The 24,742-nt window shown below is 52.3% G+C and overlaps 8 protein-coding genes across 8 annotated transcripts; 4 read left to right on the forward strand and 4 right to left on the reverse strand.

Moving 5' to 3' along the window:
- Positions 1-487: 487 nt before the first annotated feature.
- PG994_005840 (Protein MSN5) lies at positions 488-4,518 on the reverse strand (the record flags this gene model as incomplete). Its single annotated transcript, XM_066857249.1, has 6 exons — positions 488-1,239; positions 1,306-1,907; positions 1,972-2,120; positions 2,171-3,043; positions 3,084-3,560; positions 3,619-4,518. The coding sequence occupies 6 exons, from the start codon at positions 4,516-4,518 to the stop codon at positions 488-490; spliced, it is 3,753 nt and encodes a 1,250-aa protein (XP_066716518.1).
- Positions 4,519-5,968: 1,450 nt separating this feature from the next.
- On the reverse strand, positions 5,969-7,263 carry PG994_005841 (uncharacterized protein; the record flags this gene model as incomplete). Its single annotated transcript, XM_066857250.1, has 2 exons — positions 5,969-6,944; positions 7,010-7,263. The coding sequence occupies 2 exons, from the start codon at positions 7,261-7,263 to the stop codon at positions 5,969-5,971; spliced, it is 1,230 nt and encodes a 409-aa protein (XP_066716519.1).
- A 706-nt stretch (positions 7,264-7,969) lies between these two features.
- PG994_005842 (uncharacterized protein) lies at positions 7,970-9,002 on the forward strand (the record flags this gene model as incomplete). The annotated part of the gene is made up of 3 exons (XM_066857251.1): positions 7,970-8,000; positions 8,068-8,856; positions 8,911-9,002. 3 exons carry the CDS (start codon positions 7,970-7,972, stop codon positions 9,000-9,002), a joined length of 912 nt encoding a protein of 303 aa, XP_066716520.1.
- Positions 9,003-9,387: 385 nt separating this feature from the next.
- On the reverse strand, positions 9,388-10,144 carry PG994_005843 (uncharacterized protein; the record flags this gene model as incomplete). Its single annotated transcript, XM_066857252.1, has 2 exons — positions 9,388-9,804; positions 9,962-10,144. 2 exons carry the CDS (start codon positions 10,142-10,144, stop codon positions 9,388-9,390), a joined length of 600 nt encoding a protein of 199 aa, XP_066716521.1.
- Positions 10,145-11,629: 1,485 nt separating this feature from the next.
- Positions 11,630-13,613, forward strand: PG994_005844 (uncharacterized protein; the record flags this gene model as incomplete). Its single annotated transcript, XM_066857253.1, has 3 exons — positions 11,630-11,947; positions 12,013-12,681; positions 12,750-13,613. 3 exons carry the CDS (start codon positions 11,630-11,632, stop codon positions 13,611-13,613), a joined length of 1,851 nt encoding a protein of 616 aa, XP_066716522.1.
- A 544-nt stretch (positions 13,614-14,157) lies between these two features.
- PG994_005845 (uncharacterized protein) lies at positions 14,158-15,469 on the forward strand (the record flags this gene model as incomplete). The annotated part of the gene is made up of 5 exons (XM_066857254.1): positions 14,158-14,226; positions 14,361-14,459; positions 14,520-14,957; positions 15,023-15,163; positions 15,215-15,469. The coding sequence occupies 5 exons, from the start codon at positions 14,158-14,160 to the stop codon at positions 15,467-15,469; spliced, it is 1,002 nt and encodes a 333-aa protein (XP_066716523.1).
- A 3,329-nt stretch (positions 15,470-18,798) lies between these two features.
- PG994_005846 (uncharacterized protein) lies at positions 18,799-20,592 on the forward strand (the record flags this gene model as incomplete). The annotated part of the gene is made up of 1 exon (XM_066857255.1): positions 18,799-20,592. The coding sequence occupies one exon, from the start codon at positions 18,799-18,801 to the stop codon at positions 20,590-20,592; it is 1,794 nt and encodes a 597-aa protein (XP_066716524.1).
- Positions 20,593-22,052: 1,460 nt separating this feature from the next.
- Positions 22,053-22,424, reverse strand: PG994_005847 (uncharacterized protein; the record flags this gene model as incomplete). The annotated part of the gene is made up of 1 exon (XM_066857256.1): positions 22,053-22,424. The coding sequence occupies one exon, from the start codon at positions 22,422-22,424 to the stop codon at positions 22,053-22,055; it is 372 nt and encodes a 123-aa protein (XP_066716525.1).
- Between the last annotated feature and the right edge of the window lie 2,318 nt (positions 22,425-24,742).

Consider the following 24,742-nt stretch of genomic DNA (forward strand, 5'->3'; position numbering starts at 1 on the left):
AGTCGTCCGCTCTGGCGCATGATCCCGTCCTTCTAGAAGCTCGAAGCTCGAAGCTCTGCTTGAATTGTACTTTTTTAACCCGTAATACATGTCTGTAGAGGGTATTTAATGCTTTCATTCATCGCTAGTACATATCTAATAAGCAGGGCCAACGAGCAAGGTCTTGCTTGCACCCCTATTAGCCAATGGCCCAGTATACCTAAAGTAATAAGTAAACTTGCCAACAAGCCATTTCCTGAGTATCTAAGTCGTGCCCGAGGAAACAGTCATCGCCGCTATAGTACAGTTTAGAGTCCATATTCCTGGAGATGCGGCCCTCTTAAAGCAAGTGCTTGATGATGCCCAACCTTCTCGACAACCACTCTGCGCTCAAGTCGCCTGAGTCGTTGTTTTGGCCTATTCGCACCTCGGCTACTAGCTCAGCCGGCAGGCTGCCCACCGATATCTCGACGTACCTCATCACTTCAACCACCCTGTACTACAGTGACTAGGAGTTGAACAGGCTAGCCACGTCCTCCAGCCCTTGCTCCCCACCTCCGTTGGCTGCCGAGTCCCCTGACCCGTTGGCAGGCGCCGTCATGAACTGCTGTGCCAATCTGCTTCGCGATGGTTTATTCTTCGATGACGATGGCTTTTGGATGTTGATGCTCTTGGCAAGCTTGCCCATTTCCGAGATGCTGACACCCTTCAAGTCTTTCAGCAACTCCAAGATGTGCCCGCGCTGGTTACGTGAGTTGGTCGACTTGAGAACCTCGCGCAGTACTCGGTCCACCTCGCTGGGCTTGATGTTCGGCAAAGATAGAAACACATCTCGTGGCGTCGACGTCAACGGCGCATAATAAGATATTATGGTCGCAATGAGTGCAGCAAGGTCTTTCTGGAGGTCCACGAAATACGGCTCGTGGATGGATGTGATGCATGCCTTCAAGACGTTCGAGGAGATGTATTCGCGAATTGTAGATGCTGTCGACGCTGGAATCACCGCTTCCTCGAGCTCGCTCTTGCCATCATCATCCATCTTCGTGAACTGCGCCTCGCTGGTCTCGGTTGCCATGAACTCTCCTGGGATTGTCCGGAACACGCGGAGCATGATGCTACAGCATCTGGTATCACGCACACGGATCGCGTGCGTGCAGAAGAGGAGAAGGGGCTCGAGTATAGTTGAGTTCGACAAGCAGAACTTCCGGAGCGAGAGGTATTTGCGCTTAGGCTGTTGCGCTGATTCCGGTATCGGGTCATCTGTATGTAGGTCAGACTCTGAGCCTATATGGAATTCCTTTGAACGTCTTCCAGGGCTCCACTTACTCGTGCGGGCGGGATCTAAGAAGTCGGCGACCATCATGACCGCAGTGTAAGTTAGTTGGCGGAGAATGCTTTCAGCCTTCATCTCTTCTGTAAGGGCTTCCCCGCCAGCCCTGATTCCCTGCTGTTCACCTTGTTTTTCCCACTCCAGGTTGACCTTGGTATCCATTTGTTGAAACGTAGAAGCCAGAAGTGGAGGCAGGAAATGGTCACGGAGTTGGACTGGGCAGTTATCAACCAGGTACCTAACCAAATTCAGGAGGTTAATCATCTGATGGGAGGATAGGCTGTGACAGTCGGCGAGCAGGGAGTGCGCCAGGGGTCCAGGCAGCTCGCTGAAGCCGTAGAACTGCATATCTAGGCGGCTCATGCAATAAATCACGGCATAGACCGATTCGCGGACGAAGCGAATGGTGCCTCGGATGGTGGAAGCGAGTCCTTCGAAGGTGAGCTTCTTGTCAACAACTCTGGCGTAGAAGTCGTCCTTGGTCCCTTCCGAGATCCCGGCTTGCCAGAAACGGTCAGTAAGAACACGGCTGACAATACTTTGCATCTCTGTTGGAAGGCCTTCCCAGTTTCCTGCGCTGTGAGAAGCATGCGCGTAGCTAGAAGAGTGGTTAGCAGACTGTATTGGATGCACATCACATAAGGTTTGGCGCTGTTACGTACCTTAGGAACTTCAAGAGCTCGGGCAAGATGGCCGGGAAAGCATCTTGCCACAGCTCGCACGATGTATCATAAGGGGCGGTGCCCTTCTCGACTTTGTCGATCGAGCAACTCAGGAATGATTTGGTCGGTCGCAAGGGAGCGCTGCCTGCCTCTCTTCAAGCTCATTCTGAAGGGCCTGGCCTTCAGCATCTAGGCCCACCGAGCCCCAGTCGTTGATTTCGTGAACACGCTTTCGGGCCAGGTAGTTTTGGGCCTTATCTAGTCCCATCATCTGGCAGAAGCCTGTATATGATGACAAGGCCTGCTTCAGATCCTCGTTCTGCCACTGTGCCTTGATAGGTTGTAAGAACCCGGCGAGTCTCTGGAGTTTCATTGGCTTATCGACCCGGTCCGACCGATGGATAATGGTGAAGAGAAACGTCTGGTACGTAATTTGCCGTTTCTCGTCCAGCGTCCCTGACGCTACCATCTCGCCAACTTTTGACGAGATTTGATCATAGACTTCGAGAAGATGATCCGGCATCTTAACCGCAAGTCTCTGTAGCTCAACCATGCTTTCCGACTGCAAATCCTTGACAGCGTCTGTGTATGCCCGGTGTTCCGGCTGCGTTGCCGGCCATGTCACCAAGATGTGCTCCAACACCTTCAGCATGAAACTTGGCTTCCTATCGAGTGCAGTGGTGGAGAATGCCACGAGCAACTGAAGTATCCGTTTCCTAATTAATGGATCCTCGAACTTCTTCGTCAATAGTTGCTCAGCCCACGACTCTAGACTGGCCTCCACTGCAGCTACGTCCCCTTCGTTCAATTCCGTAGCCGATCTCGCCCTCCACTTGCAAAAGCCTTTCAGGGCAGCCTCAATGACAGTGGCCTGTGCGTCGGCGCGAAGCGAGGCGGTCGAGAATTTCGTGTAAGTCGCGGGGTTGAACGAGGATTGACCATCGTATAGATTGTCGAGAACAGGCTGCGCGTGACCCAGAATGTGGCTGATGGCGTCCACGGGCTTGTGACGAACGATGCCCTCAATAACCTGGCAACTATATCGCCGGTAATTTCCAAGGAATGCGTGCCTCTCTGGTAGGGTATCGGTGTCTTCGAGTAGGAACAAGAACGTGGGGATCCTGAGTGTCTTCGGGCAAGTTCTCGTAGCGGAACTGGCGAGAACTGCAGACGTCCAGTAACGGACCAATGATCTCCGGGGTCTGCGCAATGTTAGGGCCCAGATGTGCCTGGTTCAGCAGTCTCGTCCAGGTCACAAGCACGGGAATTGATACTATCAAGCTTGGGCTTTGTGTAACCAGCAGCAAGAGCTGCAGGAAGGCCGGAAGGTCGACCCGTCCCTCATTAAGGGGCAAGACCTGCCAACGTCGATCAATGTAATTCGCAACAAAAGAAATCAACTCCGAGAGCTTCTTGCCAAATTGGTACTTGTCATCGTCTATATCTTCAGCATCGACCCGGGACCATTCGAATAGCTGTCGAAATAGTTCGGCATACTTGCGGTCGTAGAGTGGCACGACGAGGTCAAGAAACTCCTGGTCCACAAAACTGGTACGCGAATAGAGCGAATGCATTGCGTCAAGGGCAGCCTGTGGCAGTGTCAATTATGTATGGAACAAAGTGTATCAACGTGCTCAAGATGGTTACCTTTTGTACGGCAAGATGGGGCGCACGAAGCCCGTCACACATGACACCCACGCAGCCTGTAGCCGTGGCAGCATACGGGACCACCCAGGGCATGAGGGAATAGAGTACGGCGAATGCCCGAACGGCACAACTACGCAAGTCGGCGTTGTTCTGTAAATCCATGGAGAGGCACTGGCGCAGAAGAACGGTAATTCGTCCGAGCCAGCCTTCTTCGCCACATCGGACATTGGGGCCGGCCTTGCGTTCGGGAAAATGTTCGACCAAGACGGCAGCGGGAGTGAATATTTCAACGGCTGCCTTGCTAAGAATACCTTCTCGGATTGCGACTACGGCATCGTCCCCATTGAAAATCTCGTCCGAGAGGGTTTCCAGTATGAGTAGGACAAGCTCCTTGTGTACCGCCGAGTCTGGGACCTGCCAAAGCTGGACCAGCATGGTGTCCATGTCCATCCAGCCATTCTCGTCTGCCCAACTGCGTTTCGTGACCTCGACCCATAGCACAGCAATCTTGTTTCGGAGGTAGACGGGGTCTTCTCGGGAAATCGACCGCGAAAGCTCCAAGACCCAGTTGCGCAGGGCGACAGCTTGGTCGGGGGTGTACTTTGCCCATTTGTGTTTGATAGCATGCTCGAGTAGCGATAGGGCGTAGTGTCGTACGACTGGAGATTGGGCCTTATCGGCGGCCAGAGTGTAGCCGTGGAATGGGGCCTCTTCCGAGTCCTTGACTTCCTCGAGGAATCTCTGGGCTTCCTGACGCGTATCGTTGTTGGAATATGGATTGTGGACGAGCTGGAGGGCTTCTTGGATCCGGGGAATCACGGCCATGCCACCGGCGACGTGACCGTTCGCGACTGTGCCCACCATCCCCATGTTGCCGTTGACCTGTTGCGCCGCTGACATGATGAGGGGAAGCTATCTGGGCAAGGTATAGCTCTCGCGAGTCTCGGTTCGGCGTTTGATGACGGACGACGATCTTGGAGGGGTGGGCGGTAGTTCTTTCTGTTGGTCCACCAGGGCGGGCAGTCCGTTGCGAGATGTTTGTCTTATGTGCAAGTCATCAGGTAAGGATTGCCGTGAAGGATGTCTTGTAGTATGTAATGCAATGGACAGGCCAGGCCGAGAAAAGAACAAAAGCAGGCGGGCAGAAAGGGATACGGAATAAGTAAAAGTGAAGTGACGTGTGTGGTTGGGGCAGTCGGGTGAGGACGAATTATTTTGGTTGAAATGACTGGATCGGTAAGTCGAGTAGGTAGGTACAAATATCTATCTCCAGATGATGAGGAAAGCAAGCGCGCTTTAATCTACCTACCCTGTCCAGCTTTACCTCTAAGAAACCCACTCGTCCAACTGCAGTGTTTTAGTTGAATCCGAAGCTACGGCCTAACCCAGGCAGGCACGGCCTTTAGGTTCTGTGCTGGAAGTCAGCTAACTTTTTAGTGGTTGACTCACTGGCTTGGACAGGGGTCGTTTCCTGCCAGCCCCAGTTCCAGTTCCAATTCCGCTATCCAGTGCGCTGTCTTGCCGTGTGTTTTTTCTTAACATGCACTCAATTGATGCATGTAATGTAACTGGCCGCCGTAATCTCCATTTGATCAGGCAGGTGGAGCATCAGGCAACCGGTAGTTGGGTAACACAGTGGAAGCCTGTCTGGTGTAGGGCAGGAACAGAATCATGGCAACCTTACTTGAGTATAGGAAATCGAGTGTTCTTGTTACCAAGACGATATATCCCCATACTCACCTACTTAGGTATTGTATTGGATGCAGTTTACCCCCAAGAACCCTTTCCGCTCATGCCATCAGTTATCCGAGCTTTGATTCCACCACTAATTGGAAATAATATGGCAGTTGGTACCTGACTTATCTATAAAAACATGTTATTATTGCCTACGTAAGGGCTCATACAGCGCCAGATCCGAGCATGTTTACTGCAGTTGGCGATATGGGTTGCACGTTATGGTGAGACATTCATAGTCTGATGTAATCTGACTGTGGTGCTGTTTACTACCTTAAACGAAAAGCATGAGTCCTTCAGCTCATTATATTGGGTGGGTGGACTGTGGTTTCAGCATATCATGACTTATGCTGAGTAGAACATTATATAATCGTGGCTTATCTCAAGTCCCAATAACGGACCTTGGCATTCCCAAAGCGTGCCATAAACCCAACTGTCACAAGCGTCCACATACGATACAAATATGCTGCAGCAGTGCTATTAATTTCATTTACAGCTCAAAGGACCACGTCCGATTTGTCAGTAAATGGAGATGTAATCAACTGTGTTTTCCAGGATCTATCTTTATGGTATGTACTTTATGTAAGCCAGCACATCCTCAAGCATCACGCACATGTCATGTATGCGGAAGCACCCAAAAACACAGCAGCTTGTCATAGAAGCTCGTAGAGATGACCTTCAGATCACCGCCCGGCGTCTCGGAGCCTGGCTGAAAGTCGCTGCCGTAGTTCATGCTCTTGTGTTCCTCGAAGCGTGCCACGACTTCTACTGCACACTCTTCCATTTTGGAGCTGCCCGTGACTCTCAAAACCCGCGACCCAGCATGCATGCAAGAAGCCAAGACAGTGGCCTCCCAGCAATTACTTTGCTTCGTCAAGCTCACGAGTTTCAACCTCCATACGCCTCCGTCTAGGTTGGTCTCTTGTAATAATTGAGCTCTCATGGCCAGTGTCTTAGGGCCAGACTCATAGGCCGCATAAACCCGGAGGTGGTCGTCATAGCTTCCAGTCAATACGACCCTGGCTTTGTCTTCGAATGCGATGTCAAGAGGTAGTATAGCTGTTACTCCTGCGCCATGTCCTTTGGTTTTGATAACAGACTGTACAGCCTCAATGTGCGGCGTATCAGACTGTAGATTGCAAGCAGCCTGTAATAGCATGGAGTCATCACCGCCAGAGTAGATGGTGAATAACCTTTGATCAGTTACTTCATAGAGGGCGGGCGAGAACGCAACGGTCCACGCCTCCAAAGTGTGAGCGAGCACGGGCTCCTCACTTGCTTCGAAGACGTTCCAAGCATCATCGACCCGAAAAACATGTACCTCGAATGCCGATGTAGTGACGGAAATAAGGTCCGGCAGCACAGGGTGCCAGCAGCAAGATAGGAAGAGAGTGTTCCCATCTCCACCTAGAGGCAGATGGGTAGCAAGCTCAGTTAAGGTTGCAGATGCATTCACTGCTGAGACCTCTAGCTTGGAGAAAGACAATGTCCCGGTACTCGATACGACAGCCAGGATATCAGACTTGTCCTCTTGCGGGTGGAAATGCAAGTCCAAGATGGCAGAAGGCTGCTGTTTAGTCTGAAGGTGCCGTCTGCATGGAATAGGACAGGACAGTCAGACAAGAACCCGGAAATAGCAAGGCCTGATTTTGCTTACACCTCGTCGTCGTCGTCTAACTGGAAAACAACAAGGCTTCCATTGCGGTTTTGGCTTTGACGAGTAGCTACTTGGGTGGTATCATTGTCGTCATCGAAGCCCGCATTTCCATCTTCCGCCGAGGCCTCCTCCTTCTGAAGATTGTAAGTGCCAACGACAAGATGCTGCGGGTGGGCTGGACAGAACTCGATGCAGCTTGGAGGAAGATCAAGCGTCAAAGACTGCCGAGAACTTAGGAGCTGTGCTTGTTCCATGTTGTTAGACAGGGCTTGAGTTCGATACATATAGAATTCTGGATTTGGTAGTTGGGAAAAGGAGCTTGGGCTGATTGACAGATTTAGTGACCCCCACCAGCAGGGCTTACCCGCCCGCGTCGGTCCCCTGCTTTAGCGTGGGAGTAGGCGAGAGCTTGGGCTGAGCTGAACGGCCGCGCAAACGGTCGCTCGATAAATCCCCGATTTGTACCTCGTACGCCTATGGTGCATGTGTATATACATCATGCATACGTGATCTGCATTGATTGCATCGAGTGGGTTCGGTGCCAGTGAAACCCGACTTCTGGTGTGACCTGACCTCAAGGGGACCAGTCACATTTACAGTATTGTCCCTTCCCCAGGAGTCGGCAGCCTGCTCCTCTCCCGGCACCGGCACTGGCAGGCACTTAGCTAGCATTATTCCGCTTGTTGTGGACGGTACGAATTCGACCTCAGATCCGTCCTCCCATAACCTAATGCAGAAAAGGAAAAGGTACGTAAATGGCGTAGAGACAATAACGGTCGTCACATTTCTTGCGTATTAACTCACTTGACAGGGTGTCTCATCTCACCGTCCCGCGCCATCAAGTCTGAAACCTACCATTCATCGTTTCTTTTTTGATCAACCAAACTGCGACTGCTACCAATTGTTGGCCCGGTATTGGGTCTCTAGGTAGACCATCTTCGTAGCTGTTTATAAGCAAAGATGGATTCTGGAGACGAGTCGGATTTTTACGGTAAATATCTTTCCCATGGGCATTCTTCGTCCATCTCTATGTAAACCTCCACTTACAAAACCCCCAGGTGGTGAGGAAACGACCAAGGAGCTCGAGGAGAGGGTTGACAGCTTCGACATCCAAGGCTGGTGGGAGCAACGGCAGCATGTCCAAAGCGCCCTGCGGCTCCAGGCCCTGCGACAGACCCAAACCACCAACACATCACGCCTCCACAACCCCTACGCCGGTTACCCATATGCTTGGCAGCTGAATGAGACGGTGGATGATTTTCTGAAGCGGCTGCCGCCCGCCACGACTGATGAGTCCGAGGAATGCCCGTGGATCTTCATCTGCAATCCTTACATCGAGCGCAAGCCAAAATCCCTGGCCCAGAACCAGCACATTCGCGGGTGTGAAGATGAAGGCCCCGAAGAGGATCTTTCCGATATCCCCCGCTTCATCGAAGGCGGCCGCGAAAGACTGAGTATGGTCACGGAATTCTCCGATTTTATGAAGAAGTCGACCAAATCTCAGACAGTCATCACCCGCGAAGTGAACAAAGCCGGCAGAGAGGCTACAGGGGATATCCTCGACCTGGCGCTGAATCTGCACGTCAGGTGCGGCAAATGGATGATTTTCTGCTCGGTTCACAGCGTCAACGAGACTTGGGAACTCGTAGCTAAGGCTACTGCCAATAACGAGCTGGGGATTGCAGCCAAGGTCGCCCCGCGATCCGCTGTCGATCGGAGAACGGAGCGGCTCATCTGTGTTTACACGGCGGATTTCAGCGACAAGGCGGATGTGCAGAAGGTGGCTGCCAGACTCAAGCAGCTTGGCCTCGTTCAGGCCCATGGGAGACCACTTTACTATAAACCAGGTTAGTTCTTTTCTGCACGAATGATTGGGTGGAGTTACGGACTGACAAGAACAGATTGCTATACGTATCTGGGCATTGGTTCCAGTAACGCCTGGGGCATCAGAGCCTCCATTTACAATACGACCGAGATATTGGGCAAGCCTTAGGACGGATCTGACGGTGGCATAGAGGCCGCCTGTATTTGAGGTGTTTGCTGATTTGTCTGAGATACCCTTGCTTTTCCGAGTTAGTTGATTTCGTCGTTTAGTGACAGGATGCCGAAATGTCCCGGAATAGGGAGGACGGTCAGTCGAGATATCAAACTCATGTTATTGCTAAGAGTGTTGCAACGTTCAGTAAAATGCAACGCAATGCAATAAAGTGCCTGCTATCAATGGGCGCCAATTCCTCATCGAACCAATACCCAATGCAAACTCGCTTACTCGGGCGTAGACCCTGAATGCAGTCCCCCAAACGCCGTCAATGCTTCTTCTCCGTGCCTAACAACCATTGATGTAGGTCCGCCAGGGCCCGAGCCGCGTCCCCATGCCCCTAATGGGTCGGGCTGACAGGTCGGGCATCCTCTGCTGTGCCCCCACCACCAGCGGCCACCACCGCGGCGCTCGCGCTGTCGAGAGGAAGCAACGGAGGCGGGGGCTTCACGGAGGCCTTGAGCAGCAAGACGAGTCGGTACGCGCTGTTACCATTCAAATAATACCGATGCAGCTTCTTCGAGCGTAGAAAGCCGAGACGCTCGTAGAGCCGCATGGCTGCCGTGTTGGTCTCTTCCGTCTCCAGCACCACCTCGTCCGCGTTTCGGTCGGCCATGGCGTCAATGGCCATCTTGACGAGCGCCGTGGCGATTCCGTGGCCTCGGTAGGCGGAGGATACGGCTAGCATGGCGATGTAGCCTCGGTGCGTGGCGGGCGAGTGGGGAGGCATGGTGTTCGAGTTTGCAGATGATGACGCCTATGAGCGAACCATCATCTGGATGCAGAGCCTGTCGAAACCCATACGTATGTCAGCTACGGAGTCATCCAGAGCTCTCCTCGCCTCTGCGAATAGGCAAAAGGTACAAAAGACCAAGGTTTGGGCCTAAGAAAAGGGCTGGACAAAGGATGCTGACCATGTAACACAAGTGGGCCCATTGGTAAAGAAAGTAGCGATAGACGTAGATGCTGTAGGGCTCGCTAAGATCCTTCGAGATCAGGGCCCGGATGGCGGGCAAATACTGCTCCTCGAGTGCATGTTCGTATTGGATGTACCGTAGTTCGCCGGGGAGCTCGGTAGCGCGCGTCGCTGTTTCCATGTTACCCGTCGATCGGGTATGGCGAACGTGGAAAAGGAAAATGAAGTTTGGAGCGGTTGACGGCACGGTTATAGTCTATCACGCCCGGCGAAATACCCCGCGTCTCTGAAATGGTAGACAACCAAAAAGTGGTGTTGCTGCTTTCACAATGTAACTACCATAACAAGTTCACATTTGAAATGGATTTGGTTTCTTTTTCTTTTTTTTTGACTCGGTGGGAAAAAAGGAGGCAAAGTCCAAAAGGACAAGCTTAAAATCAAGATGGGCCAAGAGCGATGTAGGCTGTTGTTACAACCTGTATGCCAATGCAAACCTGTGCTGATCTTACGTGTGTCAGTGTCGGTCAATTATCAGACGAGCAATTCAGAGAAGGTATATCATGTAGGGAGAGAGACACGCCAGCCAGTGACAGCAGATACTATAAACCAAGTCATGGAGTGAAAGAAGGAAGCTGCCCTCCACGTTGCAAAACAGCAATACGACTTCACCGCGAGGAAACGGAGATTGGAATGGAGCAACCCAAGCTCCTAAGCGGCTTGTCTGGTAAGCACTCAAGCACTCAAGCACTCAAGCACTCAAGCACTCAAGCACTCAAGCACTCAAGCACTCAAGCACTCAAGCACTTAAACATCTAAACACTCAAGCACTCGAGCTCAAGCAATTTACTGGCCGTGCCTACCCACTTTCACATGTGACGGCGGTTGACGATTTAAGCAAGACGCTCGGAGCTGCACCAGGGTTGGGTTCCAATCGAATCAGTCGCATGTTTACAATCCCATGTGATTTCTTGCATGACTGTCGCTTGGTCGAGCCAAGCATTCGCCAGCATTTGCCCTTTGCAGAATTATTATGTACATTTGCATTCCTCATGCACAAATTTTACTATTGTGTACGACGCTACGGAGTACACAGGTGCTATTTACAATTGACCTTAGCAACACCGAGAAGCGGGAAGCAAGCTCGGAAGAAGCACCGCCTCGGGATCGATGACGATCGCTGTAGCTTCCGGGGCTGTTTCGTTTTGGTCCATTTCAGTGCCTAAGGTAGCAGCAGGATCAATACATACTTTAGGTACCTACAGTAGCGCATTTTGCAGGTTTTGACGTCAGGATGTTTCGCGGCGTGTTACCTCAGCCCCGCGAAAATAATTGCCAGTCGTCTTTTTCTCCCTCCGCTCCGGCCTGTCAGGACTCAGGCGGAAATACACTTTATAGAACTCGTGTCGTAATCGCCAGTGACGTTTCCCAGTCGGACGGCATTTTACGAATCCCATAGCGACCGTGGGGTTCAAAGGAGCGGCAGTTCAATTTGTTGTTGTTGTTGTTGCTCATTTTAAGCAATATAACGGACGACCGACAGGCACCGAGCGACCACAGTCAACCCGAGTCCCAGTCTGCGCGCGCTTCCCGCCCTGTCGTGCAGCCGATCTCTCTGCTTGCCTAGACATGTAGCATCGCTCAAGAGATTCGGAAAGAAATAAAAACCATGGCTTCAGAACTTCGTCGGCGGGTCCTTAACCACAACACGAACTCTGATGATTCGGCGCCAGCTTCCTCGCGCGAGGACAGCCCCGTGAGACCGGGGGACAAGGTGAAGGTGGTCCATCACATCCAGAAGGCCAAGACTCAGAAGCGCAAGTCTACCTTCATCTTCTTGATAGGTGGACTCTGCGGCCTCATCGCGGCTGGCTTCCTCGCGCAGAGCAATGATCTGATTGCTTTCCCCGAGTTTGGCGAGCTTAGCATGGACAGCATACTGGACGTTCTACCAGCTGGCTTTGCGAAAGAGATGAAAGATCTCATGGTCTGCTCCCCCATCTTACTTCGAAGCTTTCTCGACCGTACTGGTCTAATGTGTTGTGACTTCAGAACGGCGAACGCAGTTACGTCGAAAGCTACGATGCCTTTTCCGTCAGTCTCAAGGCGAAGAACGCCGGTCTCCATGCCCACCATCCGATTATCATGGTCCCCGGTGTCATCTCGTCCGGGCTCGAGTCGTGGGGGACAGGCAACTCTTCCCGACCGTATTTCCGAAAGAGATTATGGGGCAGTTGGACAATGATGAGGGCGTTGGTTATGGACAAGGAGTCCTGGAAGAAGCACATCATGCTGGACAAGGAGACCGGTCTCGATCCTCCCGGGATCAAACTGAGGGCTGCTCAGGGGTTTGATGCCACCGACTTCTTCATAACGGGTTACTGGATCTGGAACAAGATCTTTGAGAATTTGGCTTCCCTCGGTTACGATCCAACAAACTCGTTCACCGCAGCATATGATTGGAGGCTGTCCTATACGAACCTCGAGACGCGCGATCAATATTTTTCTCGCCTAAAGGCCCACATTGAGATGGCGCACAACTTTACCGGGAAAAAGGCAGTCTTGGCATCGCACAGCATGGGTGGTCAGGTCGTCTACTATTTCTTCAACTGGGTTGCTTCAGCCAAAGGTGGGAATGGCGGCGATAGCTGGGTAGACGACCACATAGAGGCTTGGATCAACATCAGCGGGTGTATGCTCGGCGCGGCCAAAGACGTGCCCGTGTTGCTCTCGGGGAAATGAGAGATACGGCACAGCTCAGTGCCCTTGCTGTGTCCGCATTGGACAAGTTCCTCAGCAAAGACGAGAGAGCTGAGCTGTTCCGTGCGATGCCCGGAATCTCTTCCATGTTGCCTATGGGAGGTGATCGGGTCTGGGGAAACTTGACGTGGGCTCCGGATGACCGGCCGGGACAGAAGCATTCCTATGGCGCTGCTATGAACTTCCGTATGGGGATGAACTGGTCGACCCCAACCGCCAATTTCACCATGGAAGCGGCCAGGGCTTACTTGATGAATTCGACGGAGGAGTGGTATCGAAACCATTTGAAAGGGAGCTACTCGGACGGGATCGCCGATACAGCGGCCGAGGTGGAGGTCAACATGGACGATCCAGTCAAATGGATTAACCCATTGGAGACTCGACTACCATTGGCCCCTAACCTGAAGATTTACTGCTTCTACGGTGTGGGGATACCGACAGAGCGGGCATACTACTATCGGGCGTCAGATCCTTCCATGTTTACCAATCTCAGTATGACGATCGACACGGCGATGACGGTGGACGAAATCGATCACGGCGTGATCATGGGCGAAGGGGACGGCACCGTCAACCTTCTGAGCTCGGCATATATGTGCAACAGGGGATGGAATATGAAGCGGTACAATCCGGCCGGGGTCAAATTGACGGTCTACGAGATGCCTCATGAGCCCGAGCGGTTCAGTCCCAGGGGGGGCCCCAACACGGCTGAACATGTGGACATCCTCGGGCGCACAAGCCTCAACGACTTCGTGCTGAAGGTAGCCGCTGGCAAAGGAGACACGATACAATCGAACGTTGTGAGCAACATACTCGAGTATGCGCCGAAAGTCAAGATTTACGAGGAAGACAGCGAGGTGGCTGATGAACATCCTGTCGAAAGCACTAACGAATAGTGTCGGAGTGTTTGCGGGTTCATAGGCCTTCTACTTGTCATGGCTGCCATTTACTGGTCATGGTTTTATTTGGAGTTCTTGGCCTTGATCGAGGCCTGGGTGGCGTACCTTTGCTGAATGGGACCGGGCGGTGGCTTATCTGATTACTCCTTCGAAGTATACCCCATTGAGAGTCGAGAACGATGTGTTTCACGTTATTACATAAGTCGAGATCCTGCCACGTTTGTTTCCTAATGATTAATATATATCAATATAGAAGGCTGCTTATATTATTTGATTAACTTTATGTCTTGTCTTGACCATTGTATTCGAAGACCTTTTTTTGCGTTGGCCTGGTTGATTCTTTGGCGCGCTCCCAATTGGCGCTGCTGAACTTGAATGGGAAAAAGCACAGACCCTTTTTGGTAAATTCCCGCTTTAGTTCAATTCGATTCTATACATTCGCGTCCAGCCATCTACATCAAATACACATTCAAAAGTTCGGTTTCGACGTTGAATGGTAGTCGAGATTATAAAGACAAGTTTTGTATTGTCCAATAGCACCATGAGCTCCGCGCCCAAACGAAAAGATGGGCCTGGTGGTGGCGATCAAGGGCGCCTGAAGAAGAGCAAGGTAAGCGCATCAAGACTTCTTCGAGGCCGAAGACCACCTCCAGCTTGCTAATCATGATCAAATACATAGGGTGGCAACTTTGGCAAATGGCAAACACCGCATCAGAAAGCCAAGATGGAGACGTTGCGGTCCAGGGTCGGACACTCGATATTGGCGACGTAGGGTTCTGGGTTACTTGCCAACGCAACAAGGAGGTCAAGGCCCTTGATGAAGTCGTAGCAATGTGCGATGAAGTAAGTCATGCAAGCCCTCCCGCTTATTCATTCCACCGCACTAACGCCCGTCCCATCTAGTACGGTGAGAAGCTATATGGCATCAAGCCAATGATGGATGATGACAATGGCTCCGAGGACGAAGGCGACATTGAGGCCGCTATCCAGAAGGAGGTTGCTGGCATCAAGAAGCAGGCTTCCAACAACAAATCTCTGGAGACCTCAGCATTTGCTCCCATGCGCCTCAGCCTGGATTGCTTGCTGTTTGTCAAGACCAAGCAGCCAGTCGAGCCCCGCCAGTTCGCTCGCAAGGTGTGCGAAGATGCCATGCTAGTCTCCGACAGGAAACAGCGACGGTCCAGATTCCTCAACAGAATCACGCCCATCACTCTCATGGGCAGCGCAACCAAGGTTGGGATCGAGGAGACGGCAAGAACGGTCCTGGCACCCGAGTTCGATCTGATACCAGTAGGAGAGGAAGCTGGGAGCCTGGAGGAGAAGGACGCCAAGGGCCCTTCTGTAAGTCCCAAGGATGAAGCCGTGGCCAAGGACCTGCCCATTTCACTGAACTAACCATTTCGCAGTATGCAATTCGTGTTAGCTCGCGGGCACAGAGCAACCTCAAGACCCAAGAAGTGATCAAACTGATTGCGAGTCTGATTGGCCCGCGCCACAAGGTCGACCTTACGAAACCTGACAAGTTCATCCTGGTCGAGATATTCCAAGTAAGTGCAACGTGGTTCTTTGGCCGTCTCATCATGCTCACCTTGTCACAGACATTTTGTGGTATGAGCGTCGTTGAGGGAGACTGGAACGACCTCAAGAGGTACAACATCCGCGAGTTGTACGAAGCAGCAACCGCAAAGGCGGAAACCCCCAAGACAGAAGAGAGATCGAAAGACGGGCAGTCAGCAGGAGGCAACACAACCACAGAGCCCAACTCGGCGGTGGAAGCGAAGCCTGACGGATCGGATTCGAAGATCACAAAGGAAGATAACACCGATACTGTGCAAGAAAGCCCAGCTAACTAGACAGCCCCCTTTGTATCTTCTCTCCCTTGGATTACGTTACGTTGTAGAAGCGAGTCGGGACTTCCATCGGGTACCAGAGAGGCATATATGACATAAGACTCTCGTTAACGAAGCTCGAGGCCTAGCCAACAGGTAACTTGATCAATGCCGGGCTTGTTCCCGAACCCAGCTTTACTGCCAGTCCTGAGGATACCAATGAAAGGGACGGTAAAATGGCCAGCTCGCGTGCTCAGACCTGTGTACCCCAACTAGATCCCAGTTGTAGGTAGCCAATGTGATCTGGTACACCCTCGATTGAGCAACTTGTCGTATCTTGGCCACTGGGGATTGGGGCAGAGGTAGGACTATATCGGGAAATAAAACAAATGTCACGGCAACTTTGTGCACCGCTGTCCTGCATAGGAGGAGTCACAGCACGATCTGGCTGAGCCCATCACTTTTCCCAGGTATCTTCCTCGAACAACGTAACACACATCAAAAGCCCTCGTCCCTTGGCTGCCCCGCCTCGCCCGCCCAAGCTACCAGCAGTGGGCAGTGTCATGAGTAAGTACCACTAGAAGAAGCAGGCAACCCGGCTAACAAAAAGCTTCCATACCACTCTTTTCAACTCAGGGTACAGAAAGTGTCTGTCTGTCTGTCTACCGTGCTAGATACCCTGTATACACCCACCTACCTAATGTGTACCTCCTAGTCCGGTGAGCGACGCGGGCGGCGATTCCAACGCTAAACCGAATCGCGACAAAATTGACGAGGACAATTTCGGGACGAGGAGAGTTGAGGAGGCGGCTCCCACAAATTAGATGCAACAAGCTTCGTGCATATCTGACAGGTCAAAAAACCAAGCAGATGTATGTACAAGCATGGGGTCCTGCACGAACCACCCTGTGGGCTTCGAATGGGTGGGCAAGTGTCCGGGCATGGCTTATGGCGGCCCCAGTCCGGTTCCAAGAGTCGTCCAGTCTGCATCATTCTCAGGACAGGAGAGAAGGCTGATGTCAGTTCAGCCATCTTCCAACTTGAGCAGATTCGTCATCAAACCAAGCAGGGCATATTCATTCGCTCTTATTCAGCTGAACGGCCTTCGGCATACGACACAGCTTGGGCCAGCCACTTCACCGGGATGCTGATTCTTTTCCGAAGTAAGATGATAACCAACGGGGCAGCGAAGTGCTCTCTGTCTGTAGCGACGCAGGCGTGTGTATATGTAAAGATCTCCTTGCCGGTTAACGGTTCCAGCGGTACGGTTGGGGGCCGATTGGTAGGGCGGGACAATGGCAGGGTCCATTGCAGCATTGCCAACACCCCGCCCTGGAAAGCCACCCCACCGCCTCTGACGCTAGAAGGTCTAGCCCTGTAGATTCGCTAAACTCGGCCAATGGGAGGCAACTCTTCTCGCTTCTACCTGCATGGGAACAACTTCAACCCCATGCACTAACACCAACTACCTACATACACATAGACACACATCATCCTCATCCGCTTACGAATATACAACTGTCGGATGATATCAAGTGGGAGGAGGATAAGCAGCGATTCGGAAGGGTCCTCGGCCATGCCACATCTTCTGCGCATCCCTCCCCCTCACCGCTTCTCGTGAGCAAGATGCTAGGTAATCAACTATTTGCACGCCTAGGAACGCAATGCCTGATGAGACAACGGTCTCGGTCAAGCGAGTTCGCTTCCAAGACCAATCAGGAGGTAAAGATATGGCTCAAAGCGGGTAGCGTGTACGAGACTATGTGTATCTCCTTTCTGCCGTTGACATGGCTGCCAGCCAATCTCCTATTATTTTTCTTCCTTCCTCTTCTTCTTCTCCTCTTTTGTCCTTGGGCGGACTTAGGAGCAGTTTTATATACTCTCACATCTTGAGGGCCAGGGTTACCAGACCTACTATCCCGTCCGGCCCTGGGTGGATGCCATGCCATATTCAGGCGGCCGGCTGAGGCGCCATTTAGCAAACGCCTCGTGCGGTATGCTTGAATGACGCCGTCCAACCAACTAACATGGGAGCGACGGCCCTAGTATATGTACTCACAATACTGTAAAAGACAGGTGTTGTGGACGGGTTGAAGCCCACGTGCAATCTGTCGCTTCCCTCTGCGTCTACATGTACAGCATATCATGGCTGCATGGGTTGCTCTACACTGCTTTAGCCGGACAAGGAATTCCATTGGGAGCATGATACCGGCTTCTCGAATACTTCTCCCGGTATCTTGGCGATTCAGCCACTCGGAGCTGCTGTGGACTAGGGAATCCGTCCGCTGGTGAACATCATCTAAGACTTGTCAACATCGTCGTTTCATCCCGGAGGACTCAGCCATGCATATCGCCATATGCCTTCAACAGCCCACTCCTTGCCCCGTCCTCGGTGATCTGGCTTGTGGTCCTCCGCCTAGATAGCCGAGTAGACCGTTACCTTCGTGTGCCTGAACCTACTGTTCAAGCCGCCTGTTCGGCGACCACACCACCACACCCCCTTCTCTCTTGTCAAGCTCCTTCTCGTCTTCCCGGCAAAGCCTCGTTCGCCAACAAGCGACTGATACAGCCTCTGCCTATATTCTCCGCCCGACAGAAAGGCGCCCCATTCCTCTCGTCTTTTTAGACATGTCATCCCATGTGCCCGACTCCTTCTCGCGCCTTCCGACACAACTTGTCATTTCGGGCGCCATCAGCTATCTTGTCAAGCGACGACTATATTAAAAGACCCGTGCAGCTTCCCATCCCCTCATACGAGTTTGCCAGCTCATCTATAATCCCAATTGTTATTACTGTCCGTTACTTGCTTTTACCTCCTCCTCCAGGGATAGTCAAACCCGCTACTCTGTCTCCCAATTTGGACCAGCCTGCATATTACGGCACCTCCAGGGTCAAGGTAACTCGCGCCACCCTGCAGCCTACGAGTAACTACCGTTTGCTATCTCCTCAGAGGGTTGTCTCGGGTCCCTGTCCATACCCTTGCCCATACAGAGAGAGAGAGAGCGCGAACCCCCCCCGCAACCTTTGTCCACCCACAAACGCCTTTATGAGTCGGTAGTGGCTACTTTGTCGGACTGCCATACTACAATCAGTCCATGGTCAAGCCAGATGTCGGGGTAAGAGGCAGCAGGAGCAGCTTAGCAGCACGGCTGGAACCGACGGTTGTTTCCATTCCTTTTGCAGTGGCCCCTTTCCGTAAAACCTTCATGTCACTCTACCATCCATACCCGGTCGCCTCTGAGCTCCGCGTGTCCAAAGCGTTCACATATCGGCAATGTTGCACAAAAATACGGGAATCACGTCACCAAGCAGCCTGCCATTCACAAACGGATTTCCTGCCACCTGCCATATCCATGAATTGGCCGGCGCGACTTGAACGTCTCGAAGCAGTCGTAAGCCATGCTGTGCCCCAAGTAGCCGTCCGGTCTCTCCGGTTGCTGCCACCGACGACGGCGGGCGGTCTACAAATACTCTACAATGTCGAGCTCTCGGACGACAGGATGCTCTTGTTGAAGCTGCCACCCCCGCTCATGCTGCGGCTCCTGCGCTGGGAACATAACCTTATACTGTCGGAACCATGCGTGATAACATGGATCTTCACGGAAATATTCGAACGCTCGCGGGCCCCAAACCCCAGGATACCCATGCAGAGCTCCGTCACGCCCAACACTCAAACGGGCTTCACCCCCTTCCAGGCCGCAAACATGATGAGCATGGACCAGGAACCATCGTCCGCCACACCGGGGGATCCCTTACTCTCCTACCTACCGGCCGTCATCACTAGTTCGACATTCAACGACAAGCTGGGGTCCCCCTTCAGCTTGTGGGAGCCTGCCATAGGGTGTGCCATCTCGAGTCTTGCGGAGCCGCTCACACCGCCAGAGAGGAGAACGGTGGATTACCAGAAGGGGCACCTTATCCGGCTGATATCTCAGTTTCGTGCCCCTAACTCTCGCTTCGGCCCCGCCATCGCTGTCCTCGGCGGCGCCCCTCCCCCCTATTATGCAAACATGGACGGCAATGGCGGCTTACCCGTGCCGACATCATCCGTCGGCTCGGGCAGCGTTGCGACTTGGTCCACTGCATTCCTCGCCCTGATGGAGAACATAATTCGAGACGGCGAGGACTTGACCATCAACATCAACTACTCGCGCATCCGCAGTCACATGGATCGCCTTAGCTACGCCCTCGACGACGTGATGGAACCTCGCCTCGTGCTTTTCGATGCCGGCAGTGACGACAACGTCTTGGTCACACGCTCTACCAAGAGAGCTCAAATCGAGAATGGGTCTAGCAGAACAGCACATACGAATAACGGAAGTCCGCAAGAAAGGTCATTATTAACAGGTGGGTCGTCTAGCAGCAGTTGCAAGGAGTGCGCGACATCTTATAATGTCAAGCGCGTCGGTGAAACAACTGGAATACAAGGGGCGGTTGATAGCATCAGACCAATCCGAATCAGTGTCACAGGCCTGCAGGACTGGAGTAACTGCCTCTTCGGTGATCCCCTGATGGTCAAGGCATTCAACCAGAGTCCATCGGACGACTTCCTTCGCGGGTTTAGGGGTCAACCACCTGGCTACCCCTCTAGTTCCACTGCCGAGATGCCCCGCGACATACCGGCAGCGAAAACACCGGTGCCCTCAACTCCCATGAACACTCCCAAATCTATATCTCCGCCTGGGGTGATAAACATACCACCACAGACGAGATTTCATATGACGGCCTCGTCCTCGCCCTCGCTACCACGCATCATCGCACCGGTAGGAGCCACGACCGGTGGCCTATCAGGGCAAGGGAAAACAAACGGTGGCAGGGATGGGAACAACGTTGATGAAGAAAACAGCAGCGCCGTGATCCGGCTCCTGCTGTACGAATGTTACCACGCCACTTATTGCGCCGTGAAACAGTTCTGCCACCCGTTGCGGGCCGAAAGCTCCGAGCTCGAGGACGCGGCGCGGCGGCGTCTGACCGAGGTACTGTGCAAGCTCGACCAGGTCCAGCGTGAGCCGGTCGGCAACAGCAACAATGGTAGCAGTAGTAGCGATGGCAGGAGGCCCAAGTCAAGGAGAGCTGATGATAGTGATGACGATGATGGTGGTGGTGAATGGCCTATGAAGAGGAGGAGGTCAGAAGCGGGAACTTAGTGAGAAACAGGAGGGCAAGTTCTGCGAGAGAGAAGCCGTACATATGTTGTACACACAAAGGTCGGGCAGAGAGAGGATTACCAAATGCATAAGGTTGGTTCTGGTGGCATTGTTGTTCACTGAACGGAGGTACACACATTTCTGGTGCCTGCATAAGCGGGAGGATCCTACGAGCTGTATAAAGCTCTTTTTCTGTAGCATACGAGAGTCTTGTTGTGTAGTGATTGATAGCTATGGTTCTGTTGCTTTTCTTCGTAATAATACACTCCGCGGCTTTCGGAAGTCTTCTGGCTGGCAAAACTGGTATTATTATATATGATTGCCAGTGTTCTGGTGCTACAAATATACTACGTACAACCCAAGTGGTGGTGACTAAACATGTTATGTGGCAGGCTATGTAGCAGCTATGATTCTCCTGACTAATAATACTATGGCAGTGCAGATTTAGAATTTACAAATAGCCTCATATACTAGATTAATAATCAACGTAAGCCCACCAGGGCTGACTACACTATTGGATGCCTGAGCAAAGAGTATCCCTGGGAATATATATGAAGAGACATTCCCTATAAAAGATGAATGCTTGGTCGTGGTAACATGCTGAGTGTGATCTTTGTTTCTGTTCAGTGCGTGCTGTGTGATCTTTTAACCTATGAGAATAAAAGCAGTAAAAACCTAGCACATTACTTCCAGGAGCTGGTCGGGTTTGTAATAATCCTTTATTCTTGACTTATATAAAGATTTTCACACGTATACTGTCATGCGTTTATATTAAATATATAAGAGAAGGAGAAGAAAATGAAAACGCCGAGAAGTCTAGACATCTATATTTGGATTCCCCTTTCTAGTTTTCTAAATCCTTTACTAAAGAGAAGTAAATCGTGACACGAGCATGTTGAATACTCATGCCATCACCACTCCGGGGTTGTACGGGAGTGATGCTTACCACTGGGGTACCTATATTCCCGTAGGGTTGGTTTTCCTGTCTACAAACACTTGTACCAACGCATAGACGTCCAGTCACCTGGGACCTGCTCATTGGCCGTAGTGTGTGAGAGCGTTGGGGATGTTTCATTATGCCTCCCGTTCTGGCCTTATTAGATAAGTGTTGGTGGACTGGCTTAAGGTTCTCCTTTCCCACTTATCTTTCCCTCTTTACAAAACGCAAGGGAAGGGATGAGGTGAGAGACAGGAGGGGATGAGCCAGAGCGACCCTCCTAGCTTTCAAGCAGCTAGTATAGTCACTTGGGCTGCTGAAGGGTCTGGCAGAGTCTTTCGCCATGACTGTTTCTTGCTCTCTGCACTGATGATATCAAAATGTCCATGATTCATCCCTGGTGGTCGGAGATGGGCCGTTGTATTCGTTTTGGTCGTCGTCGTGCTGTAATATATCACGTGGTCGTTTCATCGAAGGAGTTTCGAAACATGGTGGTCTGTGTCGAGTCACACCTCATGTTACTCTAGGGCGACTTGACAATGTCCGAGGTGAGAACGAGAGGCGACATCATGAGGTTGTTGACCATCACGGCCGTGGGCCCGGCCGACGATGAGGACGACACGATGCTGTCGATGGTATTAGACGCCGCCGCCGTCGAGTGGCGGTGGTGAAGGTGGTTGTCTCCCGCGACGGCGAGGGGGTCTCGGTGAAAGTGGCTGGCACTACTCTGGCACGTGGACGCGATGCTGACGATACTGTAGTTCCGGCCGTGCTGGTGGTGGTGGTGGTCGGGGGTATCTGGTCGAGACGGTGATGGGGATGGTTCATCATCCGCTACGGCCCCCGGAAAAGGAGCAGGAGCCGCGGTGGCAGTGTAATCCTCCTTGATATGCATCTTGGGCGGCGTTTCTTCTTGTGTTCTTTCGTGTGGAAAGGAGGGATCGAGAGCTTGTTCGAGTGGTAGGATGACCGGTTGTTTCGTTGAGCTTACTTCCTTCCAGTCACATCAGTTCTACGAGGAGCAGAAGGCCCTATTTATGATGTTGGCGGCCTCCCAAGATGAGCACGTTCTTTACCACCGTGAATCAGGCCGTTGCTACCTGGCCTCAAACCATCTACACATTCATAAACGTTTTTGGTGGTCAACTCAGACGATACCGAGGGCGATATCGGTTGCCGAATGACTGGGCTGGTGTTTGAAGAGTGGATGCCCACCCCCCAAAACCACCACCACCACCACCCCCTATGAGGTAAAGGCCCAATTTGTGTCGGTTGATGACTACTGCGATGGCGATATCAAAGTTTGGTGGAGAGAGCACGCCCCTGACCATACGACCATGGATCGATGAGCGAGAGCTGGCTGGCATGGCATGGGCGCGGCAGAGCAACAAGAGCCAAGAGCAACAAAGTGTCTTCTCCATCTTCCCCTCCAGTTCGTTGCAAGCGGCTTGTCGACGTCGGCCGTATGACGTCCTCGTCAAACAGTTCTCACTGTAAATAGATACATAAATCCATATCAACAGAGGATATTCACAAGACCTTGCCGACCTGTCTTGCTCGCCAACTAGAGACGAGACTCGAAAAGAAAGAGCGGGGACAGTCACATCATGACAAGACCTGATTTGTCTGCACTCGTATACAATAGTAAACGTTGCTGGTGGTCAATATGTCAAAATGCCAGTACGATAGCCGAGTCCTTGATATATATATATATATATATGCTCAGCGGTCAACTGGCAAAATACCAACACCCATGCTGCCATGGATGGATTGAACTGGATGTCATGGGGTCAAATCTACAGTAGGGGGGCCCCATCTATCTAGATTGATGACAGATTGATCTGGATTCGGAAACTTGTTTGAGCTGAGCTGAGGAGGGGCAGGAGAGGTGGGTTGATGCCAGCACAGAGACGATGGACTGGGTTGTCGCTCCTACAGATACCTACAGTAGTAAAGTCCACCGGGATATAAATACATACGTATGCAGACCCCTAACCCTAAGCTGAACACCCGGATCAGAATGTGGTGGTGATGATCTTGGGGGTGGTGGCTGCAGAGTTCACTGAGTTGGGTGGTGATAAGCAGTGACGGTGTTGGAGAAGATTCTTCTGTCGGAGTTGGAGTGGTGGTGTTGCTTTGCGTTGCTTTGTTGTCACGATGAATCAGAAAGTCAAAAAGTCCGTTGCAGCGAAAGCAAGATGCGCGAGAAAAAGCCAATCAAGCTGCATTACCTAATCTCATGGCCATGGGCAGTGACCTAGTCGGTTCGAGTTACTGCAACCTGCACAGCTACGGTTGCATTCGACGCATTGGGCTGGACCCTTAACCGACACAATCAATCTGCAGGGTCGCCTCGTCGCTTTAACCGACGGCGTCTGGCATGGCAGTGGCTACGTGTACGGTTCGTTTTCATTTGATTGATTCGATTGATACGAGGCGAGGACGAAAGGAAAGAGTCGGAATGCAGAAATGACAAGCAGAATGAATGCCCAGAAGCGTCTCGAACCCGGGAGGCCCGGAATTCAATTCACTCAATCCAGGTTGCCAGCAGGTTGCAAGCAGGTAACTCTCCAACCGTTACTTGCCGTGCTCCGTACTCCGTACATCTTCGTCGTGCTCGCTTCTATCTCGCTCTACGCGCGCTTCGTTCACACTGGCCATGTATGTGTACACGCATGAAGGGCTCTCAGGGCACATCGGGATCGACCGGGAGGCATTTATCATGGCTTTTGCTGTGTTTCGGGCCTTCTGGCTGGTGGGCTATCGGGGCGGTATGGCTTTTTCAGTAGTAGCATCGGTCTCATCGTCGGCGGTCTCCCCTTCTCGCCCGTCTCGCCTTGCGCTGGAATGGCCTTTTCACTGGGCTTTTGCTGTAGGGGCGGTGGATCCGCCGGGTTGCGCCGCCCACGCTAAGCTTTGGTTGAGTCGACAGGGATGAGGAGGGGAAGCAACAACGACGAGAATGCGTGTCGTCTCGGTCGGCTGTCCCTCTCGGTCCCTGCTCTCAGGCCTCTCAGCACTCCCTTGGGGCGGGGCCTTGTTCTTGGGTTGCGCTGTCTGTAGTCCCCCGAAGCCCCCCGTAGCCAGTAGCGTCTGGCTGGTAAGGCCGTCTGAGTCCGGCTGAGTCTACGAGTCCCTGTTTGCTGAGGTGGGGATTGCATCACCACCCTGTAACCCATACTGTACCAGCGAAGCTAGAGAGCCGACCAGAAA

The sequence above is a fragment of the Apiospora phragmitis genome (genome assembly GCF_038363925.1).
Source record: "Apiospora phragmitis strain CBS 135458 chromosome Unknown utg000006l:1.0-5683423.0:1.0-5690449.0, whole genome shotgun sequence".
NCBI lineage: Eukaryota > Fungi > Ascomycota > Sordariomycetes > Amphisphaeriales > Apiosporaceae > Apiospora > Apiospora phragmitis.